Source organism: Gasterosteus aculeatus, chromosome 21 (genome assembly GCF_964276395.1).
Source record: "Gasterosteus aculeatus chromosome 21, fGasAcu3.hap1.1, whole genome shotgun sequence".
NCBI lineage: Eukaryota > Metazoa > Chordata > Actinopteri > Perciformes > Gasterosteidae > Gasterosteus > Gasterosteus aculeatus.
The window spans coordinates 2,300,370-2,324,370 of record NC_135708.1 but is presented as its reverse complement, the minus strand read 5'-3'; the positions used below and the strand labels follow the sequence as shown (position 1 = coordinate 2,324,370).

At 44.2% G+C, this 24,001-nt stretch overlaps 2 protein-coding genes across 5 annotated transcripts in view; one reads left to right on the top strand and one right to left on the bottom strand.

Annotated features, from left to right (window-relative positions):
• LOC144390310 (dual specificity calcium/calmodulin-dependent 3',5'-cyclic nucleotide phosphodiesterase 1C-like) overlaps positions 1 to 24,001 on the top strand; it is a 442,515-nt gene that overhangs the window by 306,255 nt on the left and 112,259 nt on the right. The window lies entirely within an intron of this gene.
• LOC144390259 (protein NLRC3-like) overlaps positions 6,763 to 24,001 on the bottom strand; it is a 67,086-nt gene continuing 49,847 nt past the window's right edge. The window contains exons 1-8 of one of the 4 annotated variants that reach the window (XM_078096722.1): positions 16,969 to 17,761; positions 14,955 to 15,033; positions 14,591 to 14,801; positions 12,630 to 14,433; positions 11,688 to 11,861; positions 11,154 to 11,327; positions 8,151 to 8,197; positions 6,763 to 8,006 (exon numbers count right to left, since the gene is read on the bottom strand). In XM_078096722.1, the coding sequence (XP_077952848.1) occupies positions 7,411 to 8,006; positions 8,151 to 8,197; positions 11,154 to 11,327; positions 11,688 to 11,861; positions 12,630 to 14,433; positions 14,591 to 14,801; positions 14,955 to 15,033; positions 16,969 to 17,036 (3,153 nt within the window). In that variant the 5' untranslated portion in view covers positions 17,037 to 17,761 and the 3' untranslated portion in view covers positions 6,763 to 7,410. Of the gene's footprint in view, positions 8,007 to 8,150; positions 8,198 to 11,153; positions 11,328 to 11,687; positions 11,862 to 12,629; positions 14,434 to 14,590; positions 14,802 to 14,954; positions 15,034 to 16,968; positions 17,762 to 24,001 lie in introns of those variants that run through there. The other 3 variants (XM_078096721.1, XM_078096723.1, XM_078096724.1) reach the window with 3 other exon arrangements.

The window sequence follows — 24,001 nt, the reverse complement described above, 5'->3', positions numbered from 1 at the left end:
GGTTTTTCCAACGCTACATGTTATATACATATATTTCAGGAGACTGACAGGGAAAGAGAGACAGAACCAGGCACAGGAGGCAGTGGTTTAGATCAGCGTGAGGAGGAGCTCGGTACCTGCCCAGACCAGCCCAATACCCACTTTATTGAAACTCAGTCCCTGAAAAAAAAGACACTCAGATTTCAGGACAATTGGTTTAGGCAGTACAAATGGCTTCATTACAGTCCCTCACTTAATGGGAAGAAAAAAAAACATAGTACAAGTGTTTCAACTGTGACGGCCAAAATAGTTTTATTTATTGCTGTGGACTACAAATGTAAAAAATAAAAACACTTTCAGGATCTGTAAAAATCAAGGCATATTATCAAAAACATTGAAATGACCTTAAAGTGCATGATAAAACTGAGGTAGATTATCATTATTTAATTCCTCTGAACATTTAACGGTTTAACTTTTTTTTAAAACACGGTCCATCAGCACAACATCAAGTCATGGACGGCATCTAGATGTTTCCCAGTAAAATCACCATGTGCTTTCCTGTATTCTGATCTCTAAACTCAGCAAACCTTTTCAGGGGCAGCAATGGAAATGAAACTGTAATCCACTCCCACTATTTAGCCTCCATTGTAGCCTCCACCCTGTACCTGTTAGCTACATCATGTAGTGTCCTACCAAGAGGACCGTCTCTGTGTTCCTGCTTAGCCATTGAGTCCCTCTATAAGACAAAGATGGTCAGACACAAAGCATTCGCTTTGATTACCTCTTTGCCTCCACACTTGCTCCTTAATGCTACGCCTCTTTCTATGTGCTGTGTGTGGGCACCTGTTTGGGCATCTACATGCCACCTTGCATGATTCAGTCATATGATTGTAGCCAAGTGCATGCAGGGAACGATAAGCACGCCATTCATCACTAATGATGTTTGATCCTATCCTGACATGATGTGCATTCAGTGGGACAAGGTCCTCTTCTTTCTACAAGGCGCAGCACCGGCTTCGCTCTCTTGCTCCTCTGCTGCTGCACACCAAGCACGCCGAAGACCCATTTCCGTCTTCTCCATGCCACCCATTCTTCCTCTCCCATACTGTTAAAAAACAATGGAAAGAAACATAAACAGCTCATGTGGTGTATTGACCAACTACATGATGACCTGTGATGAACTAAATGTATTTTTACTTTTTAGAGTGTCATCAAATACAAATTACATGATAACGACAAAGGTTGTTTAGTTTTTCATATATGAAAAACCATATGAGAATACTTATACATGCAGACTGAAAGTAGACTGAGAGCGAAAGCTTTATGGTACAAGAAACCAAAAACATTCATTTTAATAAATTCTGTCCAGCCACTAATTGAGATGGTGTTTTATCACTTAGCATCACAAACCATTTACAGCAAGCCTTTTATTGCAGCTCTACACACCTTTCTCTTATGGCGGAAATGACTCATCAATTACAACAAATTGCCGCCGTCCACCGATGAGCTGTCCTTTTTGTCCTTTTTGTCGTCTCGTCCTCTCAACAGCCCGTCTGCAGACCTTCCTTAGTTTTGTGCCCATCTTGCAGAGGGTTGCAGCAATATCGTCCTCCACCATATCAACCTGTCTGAGACGAAGGCCCTGTGCAAACTATAGAATACGTCACACACACGTCATCCTGCTAAACTCACTTATTTGTCCTCTTCTCTTTCCGCTGCTTTTGGCGTCCGCTTCTTTTCCCGCTACTGAGCTTTTATTTTGAAGGCAGACAGTAAAACCGAAGAATCCGGTTTAAGGTAGCGGGCGGCTAGGGCACCCTCCCTAGATAGTTTTAACACTATTAAAAACCAGCATATAGTAAGAATCTATTCAATTTCCATCAACAGATCCCCGATACGCTACACACTGTTTATTTAAGGAAACTTTGTGTACTTTAATACACTATAACCTTAAGCATGAACAGCACAGCTGCATTATCATCTAAACACGCTAGGAAACAATATTTACATCCTGTTTACATGTCAACACGTTGATGCTTTTACTTTGAAGGGTAACGTTGACGGCGTTGCTTTGTCCAATAAGAGGCACCAGCTTTCTACCTCAACACGTCTGACAGGATGTGTGTTTGTGTGCACGTGTCTACACTGTCCACAGTGACCACAGTGTCAGTGGCAGTGATGGAAAGAGGTCCAGTGTGAAGAGTACAGGCTCAGAGGGCAGCTGCTCTCTGACCACGGTGGACTTCAAGGGCTTCAAGGTCACATGGAACAAGGAGATTCACCACAACAGGGAGACGTGGAAGAACCAGGCAACCAAAGGTGCCCATACTTACCACCTGGTATCATCTGTCACTCTCTACAGGGCTCCTTCCAGTCCGGGGGGCCACATTATCAAACACACATCTGAGAAGCAGCTAAGCGTATTAGCTGTGAGAAGACATTGTAGCACTGCTTACTTTATCATGTCCTTATTTAATACACGCATGTCCTGTTGACATCTGGCAGGTTCCTGTTTATCAGCAGGTAGAAACATTAAATTAATCAAATTAATAGTATTTAATAAATAATAACGGGGCACCACCCTGGGATCAGGGGCCAATAACCAGACTATAAATGAGTTGTCTCACTGTTGGTGTTCACCCAATGTGTCAATAGTCAAAGTTCCGTTTGAAGGTTTGAATTCGAGCACCAGATCGTCATCAGAACAGTGCAACTTAATTCAAGCCACATCCTGATAAAAGATGATTATTATATCAGGGGGATGAAGGACTGCTGGAGAAGAGCTTCTACTTCATTCCTGCTCCACTAGTGATGGACAAATAGATGCTCTGCAGAGACCTTTATAGTTATCACAGAAAATCTAAACTGATGAACCATTTCAACTATAGCACAGAGTTCTCTCGCCAGCCCTTCATCCACCTGAAGGAATCTTACCCCAGAACCCATTAACCACCTTAATTAGACCAGAGACCTGGACGGTCCCACATCGGACTCCCACCGGCAGAGACTGTGTCTCGTAGAAGAGTTTATTGATATCCATAATAACCGCTTGTCCCAAGAGCATGAAAGATATATGAAAAGACACCTATGAAGTGATTAGGAACATTTTATTAATCTAGTGTTATGTTTTTCTCCACCGACGTTGATTCTCTCTACACCAACGTAGAGACCCAACTGGGTCTGAAAGCGATAAGGGACATTAGAAAATATCCTAATCCCACTGGGCCGGATGAGGGCCTCCTCACCCGTTCTACCAGAGAGGACTTTGTGTGGGTTTGTAGTTTCCTGCCTCTTGTGTCCCTGGGTTAGCTTCACTTCCTGCCCTGCGATTGTCCGCCGTGTCCCTGATTGTGTCCACCTGTATTTCCACCTGTGTCCAATCACCTGCGCCTTCCCTGTGTGTTTAAAGCACGTGTGTCTCTTGTCGTTACGTTGAATGCGTTTTGTATGTCGGCCTCGTAGTGCGTGCACGTCTTTTGATTGGATTACCAATATTGAGAGGCGGGTCCTATGTGAGCAGGTCCATGCAGAACCTCAGAACTAGGAAACTGAATTAATTTGTGTACTACTATTAAATCTTAATTCCAATGAACAGCTTAGTAGTCTACTAAGCTGTTTTTCTAACCCACAATGGCAGAAGGAGGAGAAGATACCGATTTGATACCGAGAGGTCGCCCGAGGCCGATGCTACAAAGCCCGTCACAGGCGGGAAAGGGGTTCGTTCGCCACTTTCTTCGTTCCAACTACGAGCGCCATCAACGGCTCACAGGCCCCGAGAAGCTCTGCAAACTGGACTGCTGGGAATGCCTGTTATTTGCCAGTGATGGAGTTGGTGTTTGGAGCCACACTGGATTTGCTAACTTGAGTTGTCTAACCAAGGCAGCAACCAGACACCAAAGTACGGCTGGACACTTACAAGCAACGGTGCTTTTCAAAACCTTTAGGGACACCCGAGTGGATGTACAGCTCAACGAACCAGCGCGCAGGGCAACGGAGCTGCACAATTAAGAGGTGAAGAAAAATAGGGAAATATTGAAAAGACTCGTTGATCGTGACGTTCATTTAGGGGACACGATGAAAGTTTGACTCCACAAACAAAGGGAACTACGTGGAGCTTCTTTCTTTCTTTTCTGAAAGCAACACAGATTTACGATAGCACCTGTCCACTAAGCAAGTCTTCATTGGGACGTCAGGCAAAATACAAAATGACCTAATTCATGCTATTGCTGAAGTGATGGGAGAAGAGATCAGAATGGGGATTAAAAAGCTCCCTTTGTTGCTGTTATGGAGGACCAGACAACAGATGTGAGAAATGCAGCACAGCTCCCACTCGTCCTGCGTTATGTGACGGACACAGGAGTCAAGGAGCGATTCATCCCATTTCAAGATGTGACAAGCGGCCAGCGGGCTGATGACATTGCCGCTCTTATTTTCCGTTTCTTGGAGGGAAATGAATGTAGTGTGGATAAAGTTGTGGCAGTGTTTTGATGGCGCAGCAGTCTTGGCATCTGGCCTCAATGGGGTGCAGGCTAAAGTTAAGGAGAGGGCACCGATGGCCTTATTTATTCACTGCTATGCACATCGATTCCATTTAGTACTGACTCAAGGAGCCTCAGAGCTTAAAGAAGGTCTTCCTGGCCAACCTCAACGGCCTTGCAGACTTTCTCTCACGATCCCCTAAGCGCACACAGCTGCTGGATGACATCTGCAAGCGCCGTCTTCCTAAGGCTGCACCAACGAGGTGGCAATGTTCATCTAGATTGGTCAATGCCGTCTTTGAAAAGAGAGCTGCCCTAAAGGAGCCCTTTACCCACTTACTGGAACACCATGACGACCACGACGGGGACGGGGCGTCATGGTGCAGGGGGTACAGCGGGAGTGCTGGGAAGCGCAAAGTTGGAGGTTTGAGTCCCGCGCCCCCGTGTCTCAAGTCAAAGTGTCCCTGAGCAAGACACCTAACCCCTCATTGCTCCCCGGGCCAAATGTAAAAGAGAAAGTGTAACGTAAGTCGCTTTGGGTAAAAGCGTCTGCTCAATGACCTGTAATGTAAATACTGTGCTTATGGCTGATGGATTTAACGTCTGGATGAGTTTGAGTTTGAGTTTTGTTTCTTGCTTGAAACATTCAATGGGATTTTTCATTATTCGGATGTGCTTTTTGGAATCCCACAGAAACAAACTGTGGATGTACAATTCTGCCCGACAAGGTGACGGAGTTTTGTGACACGATTGAGCGAGAGAGGCGCAGGTTCAGTCCGATCTACGATGACACAGCGTCTCCAGTTCACCCAGCACAAGGAGACCGCACGTACCACCAACAACTCCACAGCAATATTCTGGACAACATTCTTATACGAAACCGGTTTCAAGACCACGAAAAATGAATGTTCCTCTCCCTCCTGGACCCCCAGCACTTCCAGACCTACCGGAAGAAATCCCCGCAAACGGCCTCCTCCAGCTTAACAGGGAGACACGGAACACTGTTCGACCTGTCCAAGCTAAAAACAGAAGTGACTGTAATGTACGCTGTTACTCATTTTGAAGGGAAAAGTCCGTCTGATCTCCTTGATTTCCTTAAGCAGAAACATCTGAATGAGGACACGGGGCGACTTCACACACTGGCATGTGTGACAGTGACTATCTGTGTCCACGGCTTCTGTCGAGCGCTCATTCTCCGCCTCAAAGCAAATCAAACCGTATTCCAGAAATGCTACTGGACAGACTGGGCTTTCAGCATCAGCCTCCATGTCGAGAGAAAAGGACTTATTGGTGGAACTAAACGCACTGATAGAGTCATTGAAGTCTTCTTGAGGAAAGAAAGGAGGATGGATTTTGTGTTCAAATACTCAGTCTTTGGTGAGTAGGCATACGATGCATTTTATTTATTATTAAATGTGTATGTATGTTTTATTTTGTTCATATTAAATAGCCTATATATTAACAAAATAAAATGGCAAATAGCCTACGTTGCAAATGATTTATTTTCTTTCTTTTATTTCCAGTGAATAGTTGTGTGTCTTTATCATCACGGTGAAACTTCTTTGGGTGCGACAATAAATATTTATTTATATTTGGATTTAAAATAAAAATCATTGACTTGTTCAAGTCGATGATTCGCTTTGTCAGATCCATGCTGAGCTCCTTTGACTTTCCCATTGTAGCGTTGGTGGGCGTTTGTATCCAATGAGCTCTATTTAAATGCCTCAGAGTCACCAGCTGTAGTCACTCATAAGCACTCACAAGAGGTTAAGAGGCCATGAAGCTCATTGCATTGACACAACGTTCTAAGGCACCAAAACTGCTAATTCATGTTGCTGTATGTATATTTTACACCCAGCAGATTTGATCACTTTTATTTATATATATATTTCTGTCCAACACACACTTTCAATACTCCACTTTGTGAGGAGATAAACTCCACCCTGTTATCAAATGTGTGCTTGTGCTTTGTGTGTTTTTGTTGGTGACTGAAGTGTGATATTTGGTGCAGAATGAAAGCTTCAAGTTGCACCTGAAGTAGCGAGCTCAGTAGTTTGTGTTGTTGTGAGACGGCTCTGCGTGAAGGTTAATAAGGTTAATAAAGCAACTTATTCATTACTCATTTCTTTATTTACTCACTTCCTTCTTCAACATGCTGCACCACCAATGTTTCCTCTGTGCTATTGACACAGCAACAGGGCTGTAGAATAAATACAGATATTATGGAGGAAACAGTACAAAAGTCAATAGTACAGCATCTTTAAAAAGGATCAGAGTATTTCATGTCAAAAGAAATAATACAGCGTGTTGAAAGCATCTTTATTTGAAGGCCTGTTTAAACATGTACAGTTGTTTCTAATAAAAGTCATTTATTAACATTAGAGCCAAACAATTCTATTTCTGTTAAAGTAACACATGGAGTAAATGTTGTAAATGACATTATAGGGAATAAAAACACAAGTAACGCATATTCAATATTTCCTTGAGAGGTTTGCTGAACCATTAAAAAGCTTCTTGTTCAAAACAAACCTGATTATGTGAAATTAGATTTGATTTCACTCAAAAGATTTAGAAAGATTTGAAGTTAAAATGGGCTCAAAAAGAATTACACATTCATATTTTCCTTCTTCGCCTTGTTTTTATTATTGCTGATGAAGCGCACACACACATAAGGACACATTTGTCTCATATGGGGGGACAGATGAAAGAGCGTCTTATAAAATGTCTTCTTGAACACATAAAGATGAAGATTAAAGCCTAATTAGGAGCCAATATCTAAATGATCATCTATTGATTGAAGGAGCACAGCAGCATTAAGCTGAGCTCTTTCACACTTCCATCTGAGTCCCAGAGAGCTGTGGACCCCCCAGAGTCCAGACCAGCTCGGGAAACCCCTCACCTGCTCCACCTGCATCTACACCCACATGAACCACCATCAGCTGTACAGACTGAACTATGTGGTGAGCAGAGAGGAAGGTTCTCCACCAGGAGGAGACTCTCCCTCCTGAAGAGGACACAGAGACACTGAGCAACCAGGACTGAACCAGAACCTGAACCCAGGATAAAGAGGTTCAGTGAATGTGGTGCTGAAGGTGTGGAGGTGGATCAGTGTGTCAGAGGAGACTCTGTAGAAGGACAGAGAGCCAGCAGGACAGTCCACATACACTGCTACTCTACCAGAGGAGGAGGAGGAGGAGGAGGAGGAGGTGATGAATGTTCTTGTCTCATTGTGACGGACAGAGTAACCTCTATCAGAGCAGATCAGACTCCAGGACTGATCATTGTATCCAAACACACAGTCTCTACTGTCTCCTTTCCTCCTGATTCCTCTGTAACTCACTGATACATCAACGTCTCCTCTCCACTCGACCTCCCAGTAACAGCGACCAGTCAGACCAGTTCTACACAGCAGCTGAGGACAGTAGTCAAATCTGTCTGGATGATAAGGATATGACTGATCCTCCATCACACTTGTCACCTTCCTGTTGTTGTCAGACAGTTTGAGTTGTGTGTTTACTGTGTTTGTGTCGATCGTGAGTTCACAGGAATCTGATGAGAGAACAAGACACAATACAGCTGCAGTTATTAATCATGTGTTCATCTACTGACACGTTGATGATGACATCACAGAGGTGAATGAGTGATGTCACAGTGTGAAGATGGTTGAATCTTCATGAATCAAAGCACACTTACACTTCCTCAGACCTGGTCTCAACCATCGGACTCCATCAGGCTCCACCCTGAAAGGAGGAGGGGGGTCAGAGCAGCATGGAGACATGGACATTACATCACTCTCACACACAGCTTTGTCCTTCATGTCCACATGGAGCACCTCTTCTTCTTCTACCACTACTTACAGACGACCACAGACTGTCAGTCAGGCGTCACACAGCGACGAGGTGCTGGAATATATTCATGAAGAAGATGAATGGATAACAAATAAGAAATGGACCTGTCACTGTACTTTCACCAGATGTGAATTCAAACGGGAGAAATGACGTCATGCTACAGATCAAGCTTCATGGGACGTGTGCAAAGGAACATTCACATTAAACTGTTTCATAAAGATAAAGCAGATACAGACCATTCAGTATTCACACAATGTGCATGTTTCCATGTTGTCCCCATTTGTGGACAATGTCTCTCCAAATGCTACAATAGCTAGCTATGAGCTAGCTCAACTCATAGCGCGCCGCGGGAAAGCTTTCTCAGACGGTGACTTGGTTAAACAGTGCCTCATTAAAGTCGCTGGAATAATGTGCCCGGAAAAGATGCAGGAATTCAACAACGTGAGCATGTCCACAAACACAATTGTGCGTTGAATGGAAGACATGTCAGCTAACATACAGAATCAAGTGTCACATAAAGCTTGTGCTTTTGACTTTTACTCCATTGCATGTGATGAAAGATGCAACAGACGCCGCACAACTGTTCATTTCTTTGCGGGGAGTTGACGATAACAAAAAGAATGACCAGTCTGTTTGGCACAACATACATATGCGAGCAAACATTTTCTCTGTTAACTCTGAACAAAAGCAGATTGAGAACCAAAATGAGCGACAGCCATCTCTGTGATGTCCTTCACATCTCAACCAGCAAACTTACTCGTGACCTGCCAGCCGTCCTTCAGTCCAGAGCAGCATCACTGCTCCCATTAAGTGCAACACTGTTCCCATTGTAGGCGAGTTCAAATATATTACTCAGTATTCATGTGTTCAAAAGCCCAATTACTTAATGAATGCAGTCAATTAAAGTTGATAACATTTTCTAAAACACGTTAGCTGATAAATGATTTGCATAAGTAGGTTAAATAAAGCCTTCCCTCTTTATACAGGGCTGTGAAGGGGGTCCCCATCCTGACGAAGAAGCAATCTGAGGATGAGCTGCCAACGCTTTTTGTAAAAAAAATGAAAACCCATCAATGGAGACATGTGATTTATGCAGTTTTTTTTCTTTAAGTTTATTCAATTATCAAGCATAATTTACCTACATTTGATTGATTTTATTTGAAAATAGATAAATGAAAACCCAAACATAGAAAGATGTGATGTATGCAGTTTTTTCTGTAAGTATAATAAATTATCAAGCATAATTGACCTACATTTGATTGATTGATTTGTATTACTGTTAATACACTAGAGGTGATATACCTTAACTTTAGTGAGCGGCTCAACCTTTCGCATATTTTTCTGTCTGTGGCCCTCAGTGAAAAACGTTTGGACCCCCCTGCTTTAATACGTGGAACACTTCCTGCATTTCGCTCTCGCTCGCCCCTCGCGTCCAGTAGTCGTATTACACTGTTTAACGTTCCCGTCTTCCTCGGTGGTTTGATTTAACGGTCTCACTTCCGCCCCGCTGCTCTCGCTCGCCCCCTAGTGTGATAACCGGCACTCCGCTTGTTGTTGCGCGCAACCGCACCGTCGTTCCTTCCCTGCACCCCCCTCGTCTCCCCCCCCTCTCTCTCTCTCACCCCCCTCTGTGCTCACACACACACACACACACACACACACACACACACACACACTCTGGTTTTGATTGCTTATTTAGTGAGAAGGATTAAAATAAGTGTTATGGGGATTGTTGGTTGCAGTTATAGGTGATCTTGATCGGTGTTCCTGTGAGTTAATAAACCCTGTTATACTTTAAAGAACCGTTTTCCTGTGTTTACTTGTGCATTTATATGGTGACCGTTGACATACATCGCCAGTGCTCGAACTTAACTCCTTCCAACATCTTCACTCTCAAGGAGTGAATATCAATTATGAGACTTGATTTATAGTATTGGTTATTGGTCCCTCTTAGCTCAGGGTGGTGTCCCGTTATTTATTCATTCTGAGAAGTATCTTAGTGATTATTAATAATTCTATTAATGTCCATAAGTTATTTCCTCATTTGCTAGTAACCTAATACGACCCCCTAGCCGCTCCCAACACTTCTCATCCAACCACAATCACATTCACTCCATCCGGATGGCAACATTTATCTGGATAGGGTTTTTTTGGTATGTTCTGTTCATTTCTACGATATAGTTGATACTAATTCCAGGTCCACCATCAGCTGTTGGTTCTTCACTGAGCGTCTGTGGCCGACTGTCACCTGTAGCTTCAACAAGTCCACTCTTATCATCCAGGGAACCGTCTCTCAGTGCAAAGCACCAAAAGCAGGTGAAGCTGAACTCCTTTAAAACACCAAACGTTCCTCCTGTGATGATCCATCAAGACGCTTTGAACAGATTGTTTCTCTGACTGTTTGTCTCTTAATAATAATGTCTGGACTAAAGGACAAACACACACTGGAGGCAGATGACCAGCATCTAAACATCCAAGTGTTGTTTGAGTTGTTAAGAGCCCACAAAGCTGCAGCGTGACCACGTTGACTCATATCAACCCACCATGATGCCGTCAACGTGTCAGGAGACACTGTCCTCTCTTATAACGTGGAGACAAAGCTCCAGAGAAACAAGGTTTTCATCACCTTCCTCCCTGTTCAGGCGCATCCTGGCTACTGTTCCTCACTACTTCTGTCTGTGTTGATGGTCTCATGTGGGACACAAACAGTTTGATAAGTCTCTGGTAGTTTGAGGTCAGCTTGGTGTGTCAGGGTCTTATTAACCAGGCTGACAGTGGGACAGAGAAACGGTTTCCAGCTCTACCTCCTCTACCAGACTGATGGTCTGTGGCTGCAGCCTCTTCATACCTGAGAGTCTCCAGTCTCCAGTGAGGATCCTCCAGTCCAGCTGACAGCAGCTTCACTCCTGAGTCTCCTGGATGATTGTAGCTCAGGTCCAGCTCTCTCAGATGGGAGGGGTTGGAGCTCAGAGCTGAGGCCAGAGAAGCACAGCCTTCATCTGTGATCAGACAGCCTGACAGCCTGCAGACACACAGAATAAGACACATGTCACAAGTCACATGATCTGAGGGAGCTGTGAGGGCTGGAAGGTCACTGCAGTACTAAGATACTATCAGGTACAGAGGGGTCACATTAACATGGTTACTGACTGGTTTCCAGTCACAACTAAACACCCACTAATGTAAATCAGCAATCTGATAACATTACTACTAACTCTATAATGTAAATATTTACATTATATTGAAAATAAACATATTTTATGGAAAGAGTTGGAAAATACATATTTGATTTAAATCATGGAAGCAGAAAGAATCTTATGAAAGTCAGAAATGTACCATGGATGTAAATAAAGACACCAAGTGGACTTAATTGAATCCTGACCTGAGAGTCTCCAGTTCACAGTGTGGACTCTTCACTCCAGCAGACAGCAGCTTCACTCCTGAATCCTGCAGGTGGTTGTTACTCAGGTCCAGCTCTCTCAGACTAGAGGACTGGGAGCTGAGAACTGAGGACAGAGCGTCACAGCTTCTCTCTGAGAGGTTACAGCCACTCAGTCTGAAGAGACAATAATAAACAAGAAAAATAACATTTGAATTCATATTGAATCATCTGATGATGAGTTTGGACTAAAATACGATCAGTTAGAACGTGAAAAAACATGTTCAGTGAAAGTGTTTACAATTATTTTTGTTCTACATAGAACAAGGAGGTTTATTGTGCTCTACTGTTTACAGGAATTACTGTGGTATTAATATCAGGATGAGGCAGGGATATTTATTGTTGTTTATTAGTTAAATTCAAAGTTAAGCTTCTCTATCCTCCTTCTGACTCCTTCCATAGAAAGAAAGAGAGAACAAAGTGAGTGTAAATGTGGAATGAATCTTCATCAAATCAGAAATAATCAACCATCACTCAGCAGATCATCACTGTAGAGACACACATTAAAATCTTCAGTCTCTTCCCACCTCTGCTTTTCATTCATTCATTATATGAAACAGGACATCATAAAGCCTGAATAACAGGAACAACAGGATGAACATGTGATGTTTTATCGTGAAAGAACATTGTGTTTCAGACGGTCTATTTTCAAGCTACTATGTGGTAAATATGCCTTGTCTACAAGGTTCTTGTGATGTGATGGAAACACACATATTAATTCACAAAAAGGACGTTTAGCCCCATGTTTTGTCTCTAACAAACAACTTCTCTCTGAGAGGTTACAGCCACTCAGTCTGAAGACAGGGATGAAGAAGAAGCAGTAAGTATAAAAGATGGCGGCATGTTTCAGTTCTGATGTATGAATCTAACTCTCTCTGTACTTACAGAACTTTGTTGGAGGCTTTGACCACTGGCAGCAGCCTCAGAAGAGCCTCCTCTGAAGCAGAGTATTTCTTCAGGTCAAACACCTCCAGATCTTCTTCTGATGACAGTAAGATGAAGGCCAGAGCTGACCACTGAGCAGGAGACAGTTCCTCTGTGGAGAGAGGTCCTGATCTAAGGGACTGTTGGATCTCCTCCACTAGAGAAATATCATTCAGTTCATTCAGACAGTGGAACAGATTGATGCTTTTCTCTGGAGACACATTCTCACTGATCGTCTTCTTGATGTACTGGACTGTCTCCTGATTGGTCTGTGAGCGACTTCCTGTCTGTGTCAGCAGACCTCGTAGGAAAGTCAGATTGGTCTCCAGGGAAAGACCCAGGAGGAAGCGGAGGAACAAGTCCAGGTGTCCATTAGGACTCTGTAAGGCCTTGTCCACAGCACTTTGGTAGAGACGCTTTGGTTCAGGTTTGTCTCCAAAGACTTTAGACCACAGGGAGGTTGTTTGTTCTTCTGACAGCAGATTGACACCAGAGCTGAAGAAGGTCAGATGGACATGAAAAGCAGCCAGAAACTCCTGAACACTCAGATGGACGAAGCAGAAGACCTTGTCCTGGTATAGTCTTCTCTCTTCTCTAAAGATCTGAGTGAACACTCCTGAGTACACTGAGGCTTCTCTGATTTCGATGCCACACTCTGTCAGGTCGGATTCATAGAAGATCAGGTTGCCTTTCTGCAGCTGATCAAAGGCCAGTTTTCCCAGAGACTCGATCATCTTCCTGCTCTCTGGACTCCAGTGTGGATCCGTCTCAGCTCCTCCATCGTACTTGACCTTCTTCACTTTGGACTGAACCACCAGGAAGTGGATGTACATCTCAGTCAGGGTCTTGGGCAGCTCTCCTCCCTCTCTGGTCTTCAACACCTCCTCCAGAACTGTAGCAGTGATCCAGCAGAAGACTGGAATGTGGCACATGATGTGGAGGCTTCGTGAGGTCTTGATGTGAGAGATGATCCTGCTGGCCTGCTCCTCATCTCTGAACCTCTTCCTGAAGTACTCCTCCTTCTGGGGGTCGGTGAACCCTCTGACCTCTGTCACCATGCCAACACACTCAGGAGGGATCTGATTGGCTGCTGCAGGTCGTGTGGTTATCCAGAGGCGAGCAGAGGGAAGCAGCTTCCCCCTGATGAGGTTTGTGAGGAGCACATCCACTGAGGCCAACTCTGTGACGTCAGTCAGGATCTCATTGTTGTGGAAGTCCAGAGGAAGTCGACACTCATCCAGACCGTCAAAGATGAACACAATCTGGAACTCTTCAAACCTGCAGATTCCTGCTGCTCTGATTTCACTGAAGAAGTGATGAACAAGTCCCACCAAGCTGAACTTCTTCCCTCTCAGCACATTCAGCTCTCTGAAGGTGAATGGAAATGTGAACTGTATGTCCTGGTGGTCTTTGTCTTCAGCCCAGTCCAGAGTGAACTTCTGTGTTAAGACTGTCTTCCCAATGCCAGCCACTCCTTTAGTCATCACTGTTCTGATTGGTTCCTCTCCTCCAGCTGAGGCTTTGAGGAGGTCTTCTTGTCTGATAGTTGTTTCTGGTCTGGCTGGTTTCCTGGATGCTGTTTCAATCTGTCTGACCTCATGTTCTTCATTGACCTCTGCAGTCCCTCCCTCTGTGATGTAGAGCTCTGTGTAGATCTCATTCAGAAGGGTTGGGTTTCCTGCTTTAGCGATCCCCTCAAACACACACTGGAACTTCTTCTTCAGGTTGGATTTGAGTTCACGCTGACAAACTGCAGCAGGAAGTCCTGAATGAAGACAACAAAGAAGATCCATTAGTCAAAGAACAGATTTAAACATGTCCTTTCCTCAGAGGATGACTATGAATATATTCTGTCCGTCTCTGGAGACATTAGTGAAGGTCTCATGTATCAGCATGGTAAGTCTATAGAGAAATCCTCTTACTGCTCTGCAGACGCTCAGCCAGCTCCTCCTGCTTCATTCTCCTCAGGAAGTGCACTGAGATCTTCACAAATGCTTCTCTGCTCCTCCTCTGCTCTTCATCCAGCACCTCCTCGTCCTCATTCTCTAAGCATTCTGGGTAATCTGAACTCATTACCTTCTGGATCTTCTTCAGCTCGTTCTTCACAAAAGTGAGGATGTTCTCCTCCAGCAGCTGGAACAGAACATTCTATGAATGACATCAACTAGAACATGGAAGCCACCATCAGGTCCATGTTGGACAGACGGACAATCCACTGGTCTACAAAGTGCAGCATGGAGATGATGGTGACCTGAGAGATGTTAAAGTAGTTGTTCATGTACACACCATGAAGATGGAGTCCAGGTGTGTTTGATGCTGCTGGGCAGACGGACCTGTGGGAACCTCTGAGCTCTCCTGGTCCTCTCTGTGGAGGAAAATGAACCATCAGCTCACATGGTGTTTGGACCATCAACACCAATACAACATCAGTTAAAGATATTGGCTTCTGTCATGATGGATCATGATGGAAACCAGATGCTGAAGACTGTCGATGATGACAGACAGTTTATTAGTTGAGTGACAGTTAGTCATCAGTTTCATCTGGTTTTAGTTCTTACTGTGTGTCATAAAAACAACGTCTGCAGACCTCTGCATCTGGTACAAAGTCCTATGGAACTACTCCAAACCTCTTTAATCCGTCCCCTGACCTCCAGAAGTCTCCTTAGATCTTCTGAAACTAGTCTTTGGACCTTTTCACAGAGTCTACTGACGATACTTTGTCCAAACCTCTGCATGGAGTCCAGAGACCACGTCAGCTGGTCTACAGAGCACTGAGTTTATTCTAATCACATGTTCAGTCCCAGTCATCTGACTCCAGAAACCTGCAGCTGTCTCCAGTTGTGACCTCTGCTGATCCTGATGTGGAGGAACTAGCTCACATTGTGTTTACATCTGAGGATGTTTACGGTTAATGATTCACACTTAAACACACACAGACCAGTTAGATGATGGGTGTCTAACTTAAGGCCCGAGGGCCAAATCTGGTCTGCGGGGGTCCAGTGCAGCCCGCTGGATGACTTTACTATTGTGAGAATTACAGAAAGACACAAATAGCTTTTCTATAAAAGTAGCTGCTATTCCTAATCAGTCCACTGGGGGTCGCACTCTGTGAGTGAGCGCATGTGTTAGACCAGGGGGACCAGGGGCCTCATTTATAAAAGCTTGCGTAGGATTTGCTCCAGAAGTGGCGTACGGATGAAACGTAGGACGTGCGGACGCACAGAAATATTCAGACTTATAAAACGTCCTACGCAGTTTTCCCTTAATAAATCACAATCACTTCTAAATGCAGCGCAGCTTTTGCGGCTTCATGTCACGCCCATAGTTGCCCATATATAGTCGATTGCGAAATCATGACAAACACTGAGAGGAAAACAAAGAAACGTAACTTCACTCAGTGTGAAGTGGAAATGATCATTGGGAGGTGGGAAGGAGGAGTGAGATGCTCTTTGGAGGACACAGTGTGGATCACTGATGCCAACAAGGCACCCGAGGGGCAAAAGGTTGCAGAGCAACGCTGCAGCCTCACGACCTCGGACCCAAATAAAGAAAAACTGGTCTGACATCAAAGTGGATGCAAAAAAGCGTTTAGCGCGCCATCGCCAAGGTGTGTCTCCACGGAGGGCAAAGGGACACCGGAGCTGTCCCCTCCTGATGAGAGACTGGGGGCAGTGATTGGGGATCGGGGACAGGGTCTGGACCAACATCGACGTCAGGGGGTCGAGGCACGTTTGGAAGCTGTGCCACATCATGTAGCACAGCACATGCAGCACGATGTTTCACACCTTTTCAGGAGTAAACAATAACCTCCCTCCAGTGCAGTCGAGGCAGCGCCATCTGCCCTTAAACAGGCCGATGGTGCGCTGCACTACAGCGCCAATCCTTCCATGTGCCACGTCTTCTAAGAGCGAAGATCAGCCATCAGCGTCATTACGCATTGTGACGGCATCATGGCGTTTTATTACCGTCCGTCTGATTGCATCTGACAAGCAACAGCTGTGTTTAGAGGATGAATTTAATAACATGCCGATATTATTGCAGAACATATTACCACCTTTATTATATAACAAGATGTGACCTCTGCTGATCCTGATGTGGAGGAACTGGCTCACATTGTGTTTACATCTGAGGATGTTTACAGTTAATGATTCACACTTAAACTCACACAGACCAGTTAGATGAAGATAATGAGTTCTGTCATGATGGATCGTCATGGAAACAACACTTTAAACAATGAACAAACATTTATGTAATTCATGACTGAGGATCAGAACAGTTCTTCATCTGTTTAAGAACTTACTCTGGGTCATAAGAACGGCGTCCATCTTTGAAGTTAATCCGACGACCTTTAGACCGATCACTCTTCATGGACAAACATCTGGGTTCAGGAGACTTTCCTCTCTGCTGATGTGAACTGAAAGAAACACTGAAATTACATCATCACATCATCATCTAATCATGAAGCATCAGCTCACATGGTGTCCGTCCTCACAGAGACCCAAACAAGGTAAAGGTCCATGACGTGAGGTCTGGATGTGGACCACATGACTCCCTGTAGTGGTTTAGGTCTACTGGTCCTGCTGGTCCCACTGACAATCAACAGCTCAGTCTTTCAGCTCACTGTTTTCTTCACCAGTCAGTTTGGTTTAGTCCCAACAGGTCTCACCAAGTCCTCCATGGAGCTCTCCCTCCCTCACTGGACACTGCTGAAGGGCCCTGGAGCAAGAAACCCAGAACCTCCACCAGAGAGTCTGGTAGAAACACCTCATCATCAGCCTGAGACCCTCACCTTGTATCAACAGAGGGACCAACATCTTTGAATTTTAGAGGAGGATCCATAGACCAGTTACTCTTCATGGACACACAGCTGGGTCCAGGTCCAGGTCTGTGATGAGTCCTGGGTCACACATAAAGAGTCAGAGTCTGTCCAACAGAAAGTCTGATAGAAACATCTGGGCTCTTTCTCAATATGCGGCCTGTTCTCGGGGAGTCTTCTTGAAATGACCCGCTGGTATTCAAGTTATACATGAGATGAAACTATACTATAATTCAGCTTATACACATACAGTATATATGTATATATACGCATGAGATATAGACTATAACTAGGCTGCATGTTCATAACGTTTAATCTGTTGTCAGACTGATGTTCGTTCACCAGTAACGTTTTGTCTCTTTGAGATCAGAGTTTAGATTCATATCTGTTTAAATTAAACTTTAACATCTTGTCTGTATGCAGCTGGTTATTGTCTATTATTGTGCATTCAAAGGGACTCTGAGCTGTAATAATAATAAACGCATATTTTCCAAATATGAATTATTGAGTATTTCTCCGTAAGATCTTTCACGTGTGGTCATCTACATGCAATGAAGTGAAAATGTTTCTAGTTGTTTCCTTGTTTGACCGTGTAAGTGTTCCCCTGAGGTTAATCACTAATGATGTCCCCCATCTTACTGCAGCCTCATTGATCACTGTATCATAGACATTAAATACTATGAGGTTAATCACTATTGATGTGGACACACAGACGAGCTTCAGCTACAATTTAAATAAAACTTACATTCATTTACAGTTGTGTGTTTGTGCATTTAACTGGACGAGGACACTGATTATCACCCTCTTCATGTTTGAACTGTAGGTTATATTAACTAAAAGAACATTAATTGATTCATTGTTGTTGCTCAAACCGTCTCTGTACTTTATGAAACATTTATAAAGCTGATGCAGTGTGATGTGATACATCATCCCTCAATTAAATGTTTACCTCAGTAACGTTTTGATGGGTTTCTTCCATCCAATAATATATTAGATCTACACCTGTCAGTGTGATCCAGTAACGTTCAGCAGCACCACAAACTGCAGCTGCTCCTCTTCATCATTAGGAAGATGTTCGATTGGACACACACATCTATATATATATATATATATATACATATATATATATATATATATATATACATATACATATATATATATATACATCTAATTATATATATATATATATATATATATATATATATATATATATATATATATATATACACACACACAATCAGACATACAATTGGCTCAAATATCTCAGTTATCAGATCAGACTTGCTGTCCAATCAATAAACAACTCAGCTGCTGTTCCACATGTGGAAATGAACGTTCTCTTGTACCTTTGAGTCCGTTCTCTCCGTCTCAGGTATTGAGGAAGGACCCTCATCATCAGCCTGAGACCCTCACCTTGCATCAACAGAGGGACCAACATCTTTGAAGACGAGAGGAAGCCCCATAGACCGGTTACTTTTCATGGACACACAGCTGGGTCCAGGTCCAGGTCCTGGTCTCTGATGGGTCCTGGTCACACACGTAGAAGCAGAGTCAGTGAGTCAGAGACGTTGGGACATGGAGACGAGTGGAGGACAGTTGGAGATGGTCCTCTCACCTCTGAGCTTTGGTCTGGCTGTCATGTTCCCCACACAGAGGGGCTTCAGAGGGAGGGACTCGGTCCTCTGGGTCCTCAGCCTGATTCATAGCAGAGTCCACACCTTCACACCTTCACACCAACCTGCTGGCAGAGCTCACACGTTATTATCTTCATCAGGACAAACACACAGAGCTCATTCACCTCAACACTAAAACTCTCATGGGACACTTTGTGTTGTTGTCTTGAGACAACGTGTCAAGAGACGTCATTTTAAATTCTCATCCTATAAATGTCGTGTTTCTTTTAAGCGCTTTCCTTTGGCAGGAGGCAGCGGTCCATCAGGACGTTATTTATGTAAAATCACTATATAGGCCACTAAAACTCAGCATGCAGAATGACAACATGAGATGTGTATAGTTTTATAAAATCAATATTATAAGTAAGTATAGGTGGAAGGGAACCAAAAGTGTGGTGCAAAGATCAGTCCTGTAAAACCAAACAAAAGGTTGTTTATACTCAAACCATACAACATATTTTATATTAGTAATATTTCTATTAAAGACCTGTGAATGTGAGTGTGAATGGTTGCGTGTCTCTGTGTAGCCCTGGGATTGGCTGGCGACCAATCCAGGATGTACCCTGTCTAAAGTGATAAGAAATGATGACTTGGTTGGTGACTACGGTCACACAGAGTTGAACAACGTCTCACTGAGCAGCTATTAAACCAGGAAGTGTGAATGTGTGAATATATTTCCAACTTTAGCGAAGTGTAAACGTCGTACGTTCGATACCCGCTCACTCCTCTCTCATAACAAACAGGGACGTCCGACTTTTAGCGGAGTCTAAATTATCTTCCGTATTTCCGAGTCCGAAATAAATCGAACTTCTAGGGAGATAAAATACGTTCCGGGTGGTATTTATTACGTAGTTATCGTGATTAGTAACGATTGAAAAGTTCTTCTCTCTTTATTGAACCAGTATTGGCAATTTCTCAACGAGGAAAGACGCTGCAGAATCGGCGGCGGCTTTGCGCATGCGCGCGTTGATTTCAGCCTGCACGTGACGTGTGTCTCCTCTGACTGCAGCTGGACTGCTGCGAGCCGCCAGCTTCCTGCTTCAGTGACGTCACGCCACGTCAGACACCACAGAAGTCTCCAATAAAACCAGATAAGGTCGCTGGTCGCTTTTGACCAGAAGTCGCCAAGAGGGTTTATAAAGTCAATGTACCAAACAACGAAGGAGCCTGCGCATGCGCACATCTCAAGTCATAACTTCGACTTTCTAACTCTTTTTTTGTGGCGGAAATGGACTTGGATAAAAATCACCGTAACTAGCAGAAAGAAACCTGTCAGCGGACCTGACAAGCGCCGCTTCAAGCCTTTGCGCATTAACTCTGCGCAGACATGATCCCCTTGAGTATCGCGACGTGCTAGTTTAGCCGCTACAACAACAACTAGCCAGTAACCGCAGATTCCATTTCAACAATAAAGATACAAACTTCTCAGTAGTAAATGAATTCACGTTTCAACTGCTCTATGCTGTGTTTACTCAGGTCAGTGATGTTTTAACGTGTGTAGTGGAATAAATAAAACATATTCCGGTGGTGTCTGTGTGGCAACGAACAACACTCTGAACGGCGGCCGCCATTTTGTTATGCGCACACGCCGTCTGCGCATACATGCCGCTTCCCACGTGATCCCGTTTTTCCTTCAGCAGGAAAAGTAGAAGGCAAAAATGCCACCTAAGAAAAAGATGAAACCTCTCGCTGACCAGAAGACTTTTGCATCTGTATGTTCTGCTCCATGTGCCTCTGCACCCTCCCTGACTTTGATCCGCCTCCCGACAGTTCTGCTTAGTATTAAAATATAAACACGCACACTTAAGCCTAGTTTATGCTTCTGCGTTTCAGTTTGTTGTCTGTTCAAGTTTAGACTTCTGGAGAAAAACAAACTTCCTTTTACCTTTTTAAACTCTGTTAAAATGCTCATCCTATAAATGTAGTGTTTTACAAGATGAATGTTATCACTCTTCTTCCTGCAGATGGAGCTGTGCTGTTTCTCCTCTTCAGAGTCCAGAAGTCAGTAAAACAGACCAGTAAGGTGACCTGTAGCTGTCCTGATGGAAACACTGTGGTTACCATGGTAACATGGGGAAGCTTTCTCCTGATGGGATGCTTCACTTCACCATGTGATCAGTTAGTAAAAGGTCGACTACAACCTGCTGATCAATGAGAGAAAAACTGAAGACTAAAGAAAACAAACACAGTCAAACATTAAAAAGTGACTAAATGTGTTTAAAGCAGACAAAGAAATGAACATGAAGCTTTGTGGACTTAAAGGACTGAAGCAGCAGGTGAGACAAACAGAGCGTCTCTCAGGTGTGTTTCAGGAACAAAGGCCCAGGTGAGCTCTGTGGTCCCTGCTGGGTCCTAGTGCCCCTCCGTCTCCTACCTTCCCCTCCTCATCAGTAACAGTCCTCACAGACCCCAGATCAGACTGAGCTCCTCTTCTTCATCACAGCGTCATCATTCAGACTAACAGCAGCTTCTCTCTGCCTGCTCACACAGGCGCCATCTTGTTTCCCAGCTTTAAACAATCACACCTTCACGACCATCAATGATGTCATTCAACCAATCACAGCTGCACTTACTGAGCTCGTAGACATGAACTTCCTCAGTGAGCAGCTCTCTTCTGTCCTCAGCAGGTCCGTGTAGAAAAGGAGCTCCGTGCTTCACTTCAGCTTCCATCAGACGGAGTGAAGTGTTGCAGCTTGTTAGAGCTTGCTGTCCTTCATCAGAGAGGGCGTGTCCTCACGTCACCATCAAAGTATGCAGTCTGACTGGTTGACTGAGTCTCAGTCTGAGCTGTTAACAGGGTCAAAGGTCCCCGTGAACAGAATCCTCCTCACGGCTCAACAAGAGTCTTTCAGGATCAAAACCAGCATCTGTGGAACGATCCTTTCACCTTGTAAAGAGTTGCTATGACAACAGACTGGATGCTGTTGTTGGACCAGATGGTTCAGAGGACCCGTGCACGCCCCTCTTTGTCACCTGGTCTTCTTCTACATGTAGACTAGTAGGGAACACGTGATGAAGCAGAAACCTTTGTAACAAATGTAGTGAAGAGTTTATATTGAATAAAAACCTCCACTAAGACAACAGAGTCTGAGCTGAGAGTGTTTTTATTCTTCACTTTACTTTGATGATCAGGTTGAACCTGTTGGGGCGGAACAACTTCCCCACGTATCAGTCTGAAGCCGCCTGCCAAATCACAAAGGACATGTTGTTACATGCAGTGTTCTACTTCCTCATCACATGGCACCTTGAACCCTCTGGCTCATATACCTGCTGTGCAAAGGATTGTGGGTAAGAACAGCCAGTAAAGCAGCCTGCTTGCACACAGTAAGATGTGACTGAATGTAGAACACAAACTGTAATTCCTCCAGCTTCTGTCATTGATCATCATGAAAACCAGATGCTGAAGACTGTCGATGGACAGTTTATTAGTTGAGTGACAGTTAGTCATCAGTTTCATCTGTTTTTACTTCTTACTGTGGGTCAGAAAAACAACGTCTGCAGACCTCTGCATGGAAAATACAAATTCTAATGAAAGTACTGCAAAGCTCTTCAGACGGTCCTCTGACCTGTAGAAGTCTCCTTAGATCTTCTGAAACTAGACGTTGGACCGTTCACAGAGCTGCTGGCAGTGACGTGCGGTGAGGTTGGTGGCTGGAGGCTCTGACTCTTTCAAAGTCACATTCACAAACATATGAATTCAACAAAGTAGCATAAATTCACCATCAACTGGCTGCTTGCACTTGGACTACTGGTTATGTTTCATGTCCCGTATCGCATATTCTTTTATAATACGGGTGAAATCAAGCGCTCTGATTGGTGGAGAGTGAGTCACGAGGTGCACTGAATTGAGCCATAATGTGATGTTACCTGTCTCAAGCGATTTAGAGCACTTTTTAGCCAAAGAGGAACATTCAGGTGGACGTCATGAGCCAAGTGAATGAATGAGACGGTGCGACATCGAGCAGGGAGACCTGCCATGTTTTCACACCACAAATGAATGTGAAATCCCTCACTGACATCAATCCATATTCACTTAATGTTACAATACAACCAATCATCATGTTCTTCATCTGGTTCTTCTGTTCAAGAGCTTAGTGAGGCTCATAAGAACCACGTCCATCTTTGAAGTCAGTCGACCTTTAGACCGATCACTCTTCATGGACACACAGCTGGGTCCAGGTCCAGGTCCTGGTCTCTGATGGATCCTGGTCACACATGTAGAAGCAGAGTCAGTGAGTCAGAGACGTTGGGACATGGAGACGAGTGGAGGACAGTTGGAGATGGTCCTCTCACCTCTGAGCTTTGGTCTGGCTGTCATGTTCCCCACACAGAGGGGCTTCAGAGGGAGGGACTCCGTCCTCTGGGTCCTCAGCCTGATTCATAGCAGAGTCCACACCTTCACACCTCCATTACATCACATGTCAATTAGCTGACGCTAATAAGACGCTTTACAACTGTAGTAGATAAGTAGTAGATACAACTGCTGTAGATAAGAACCATTATAAGTCCAATGTAAGTGCTACAGTTAGTTAGTGTGTTAGTGGAGGTAGAGTCTGGAGAGGTGTGTCTTTAGTCTGAAGATGTGAAGGCTCTCTGTGGTCCTGATGTCTTCAGAGACCTCCTTCCACCATTTAGGAGCAGGACAGCAAAGAGTGGAGATCTAGTCGAGTGTTTTGCTCTCAGGGAGGAGGAACAAGCAGTTTATCACATGCAGAGCGGAGAGTGCGGGTCGGGATGTCGGGTTGGACCAGGTCCTGGATGTAAGCTGGACCCCATCCATTCACAGCACGGTACGTGAGCACCATGTTTAGAGGACTTAGGAAGGTTAAAGAGCAGTGGAGCTG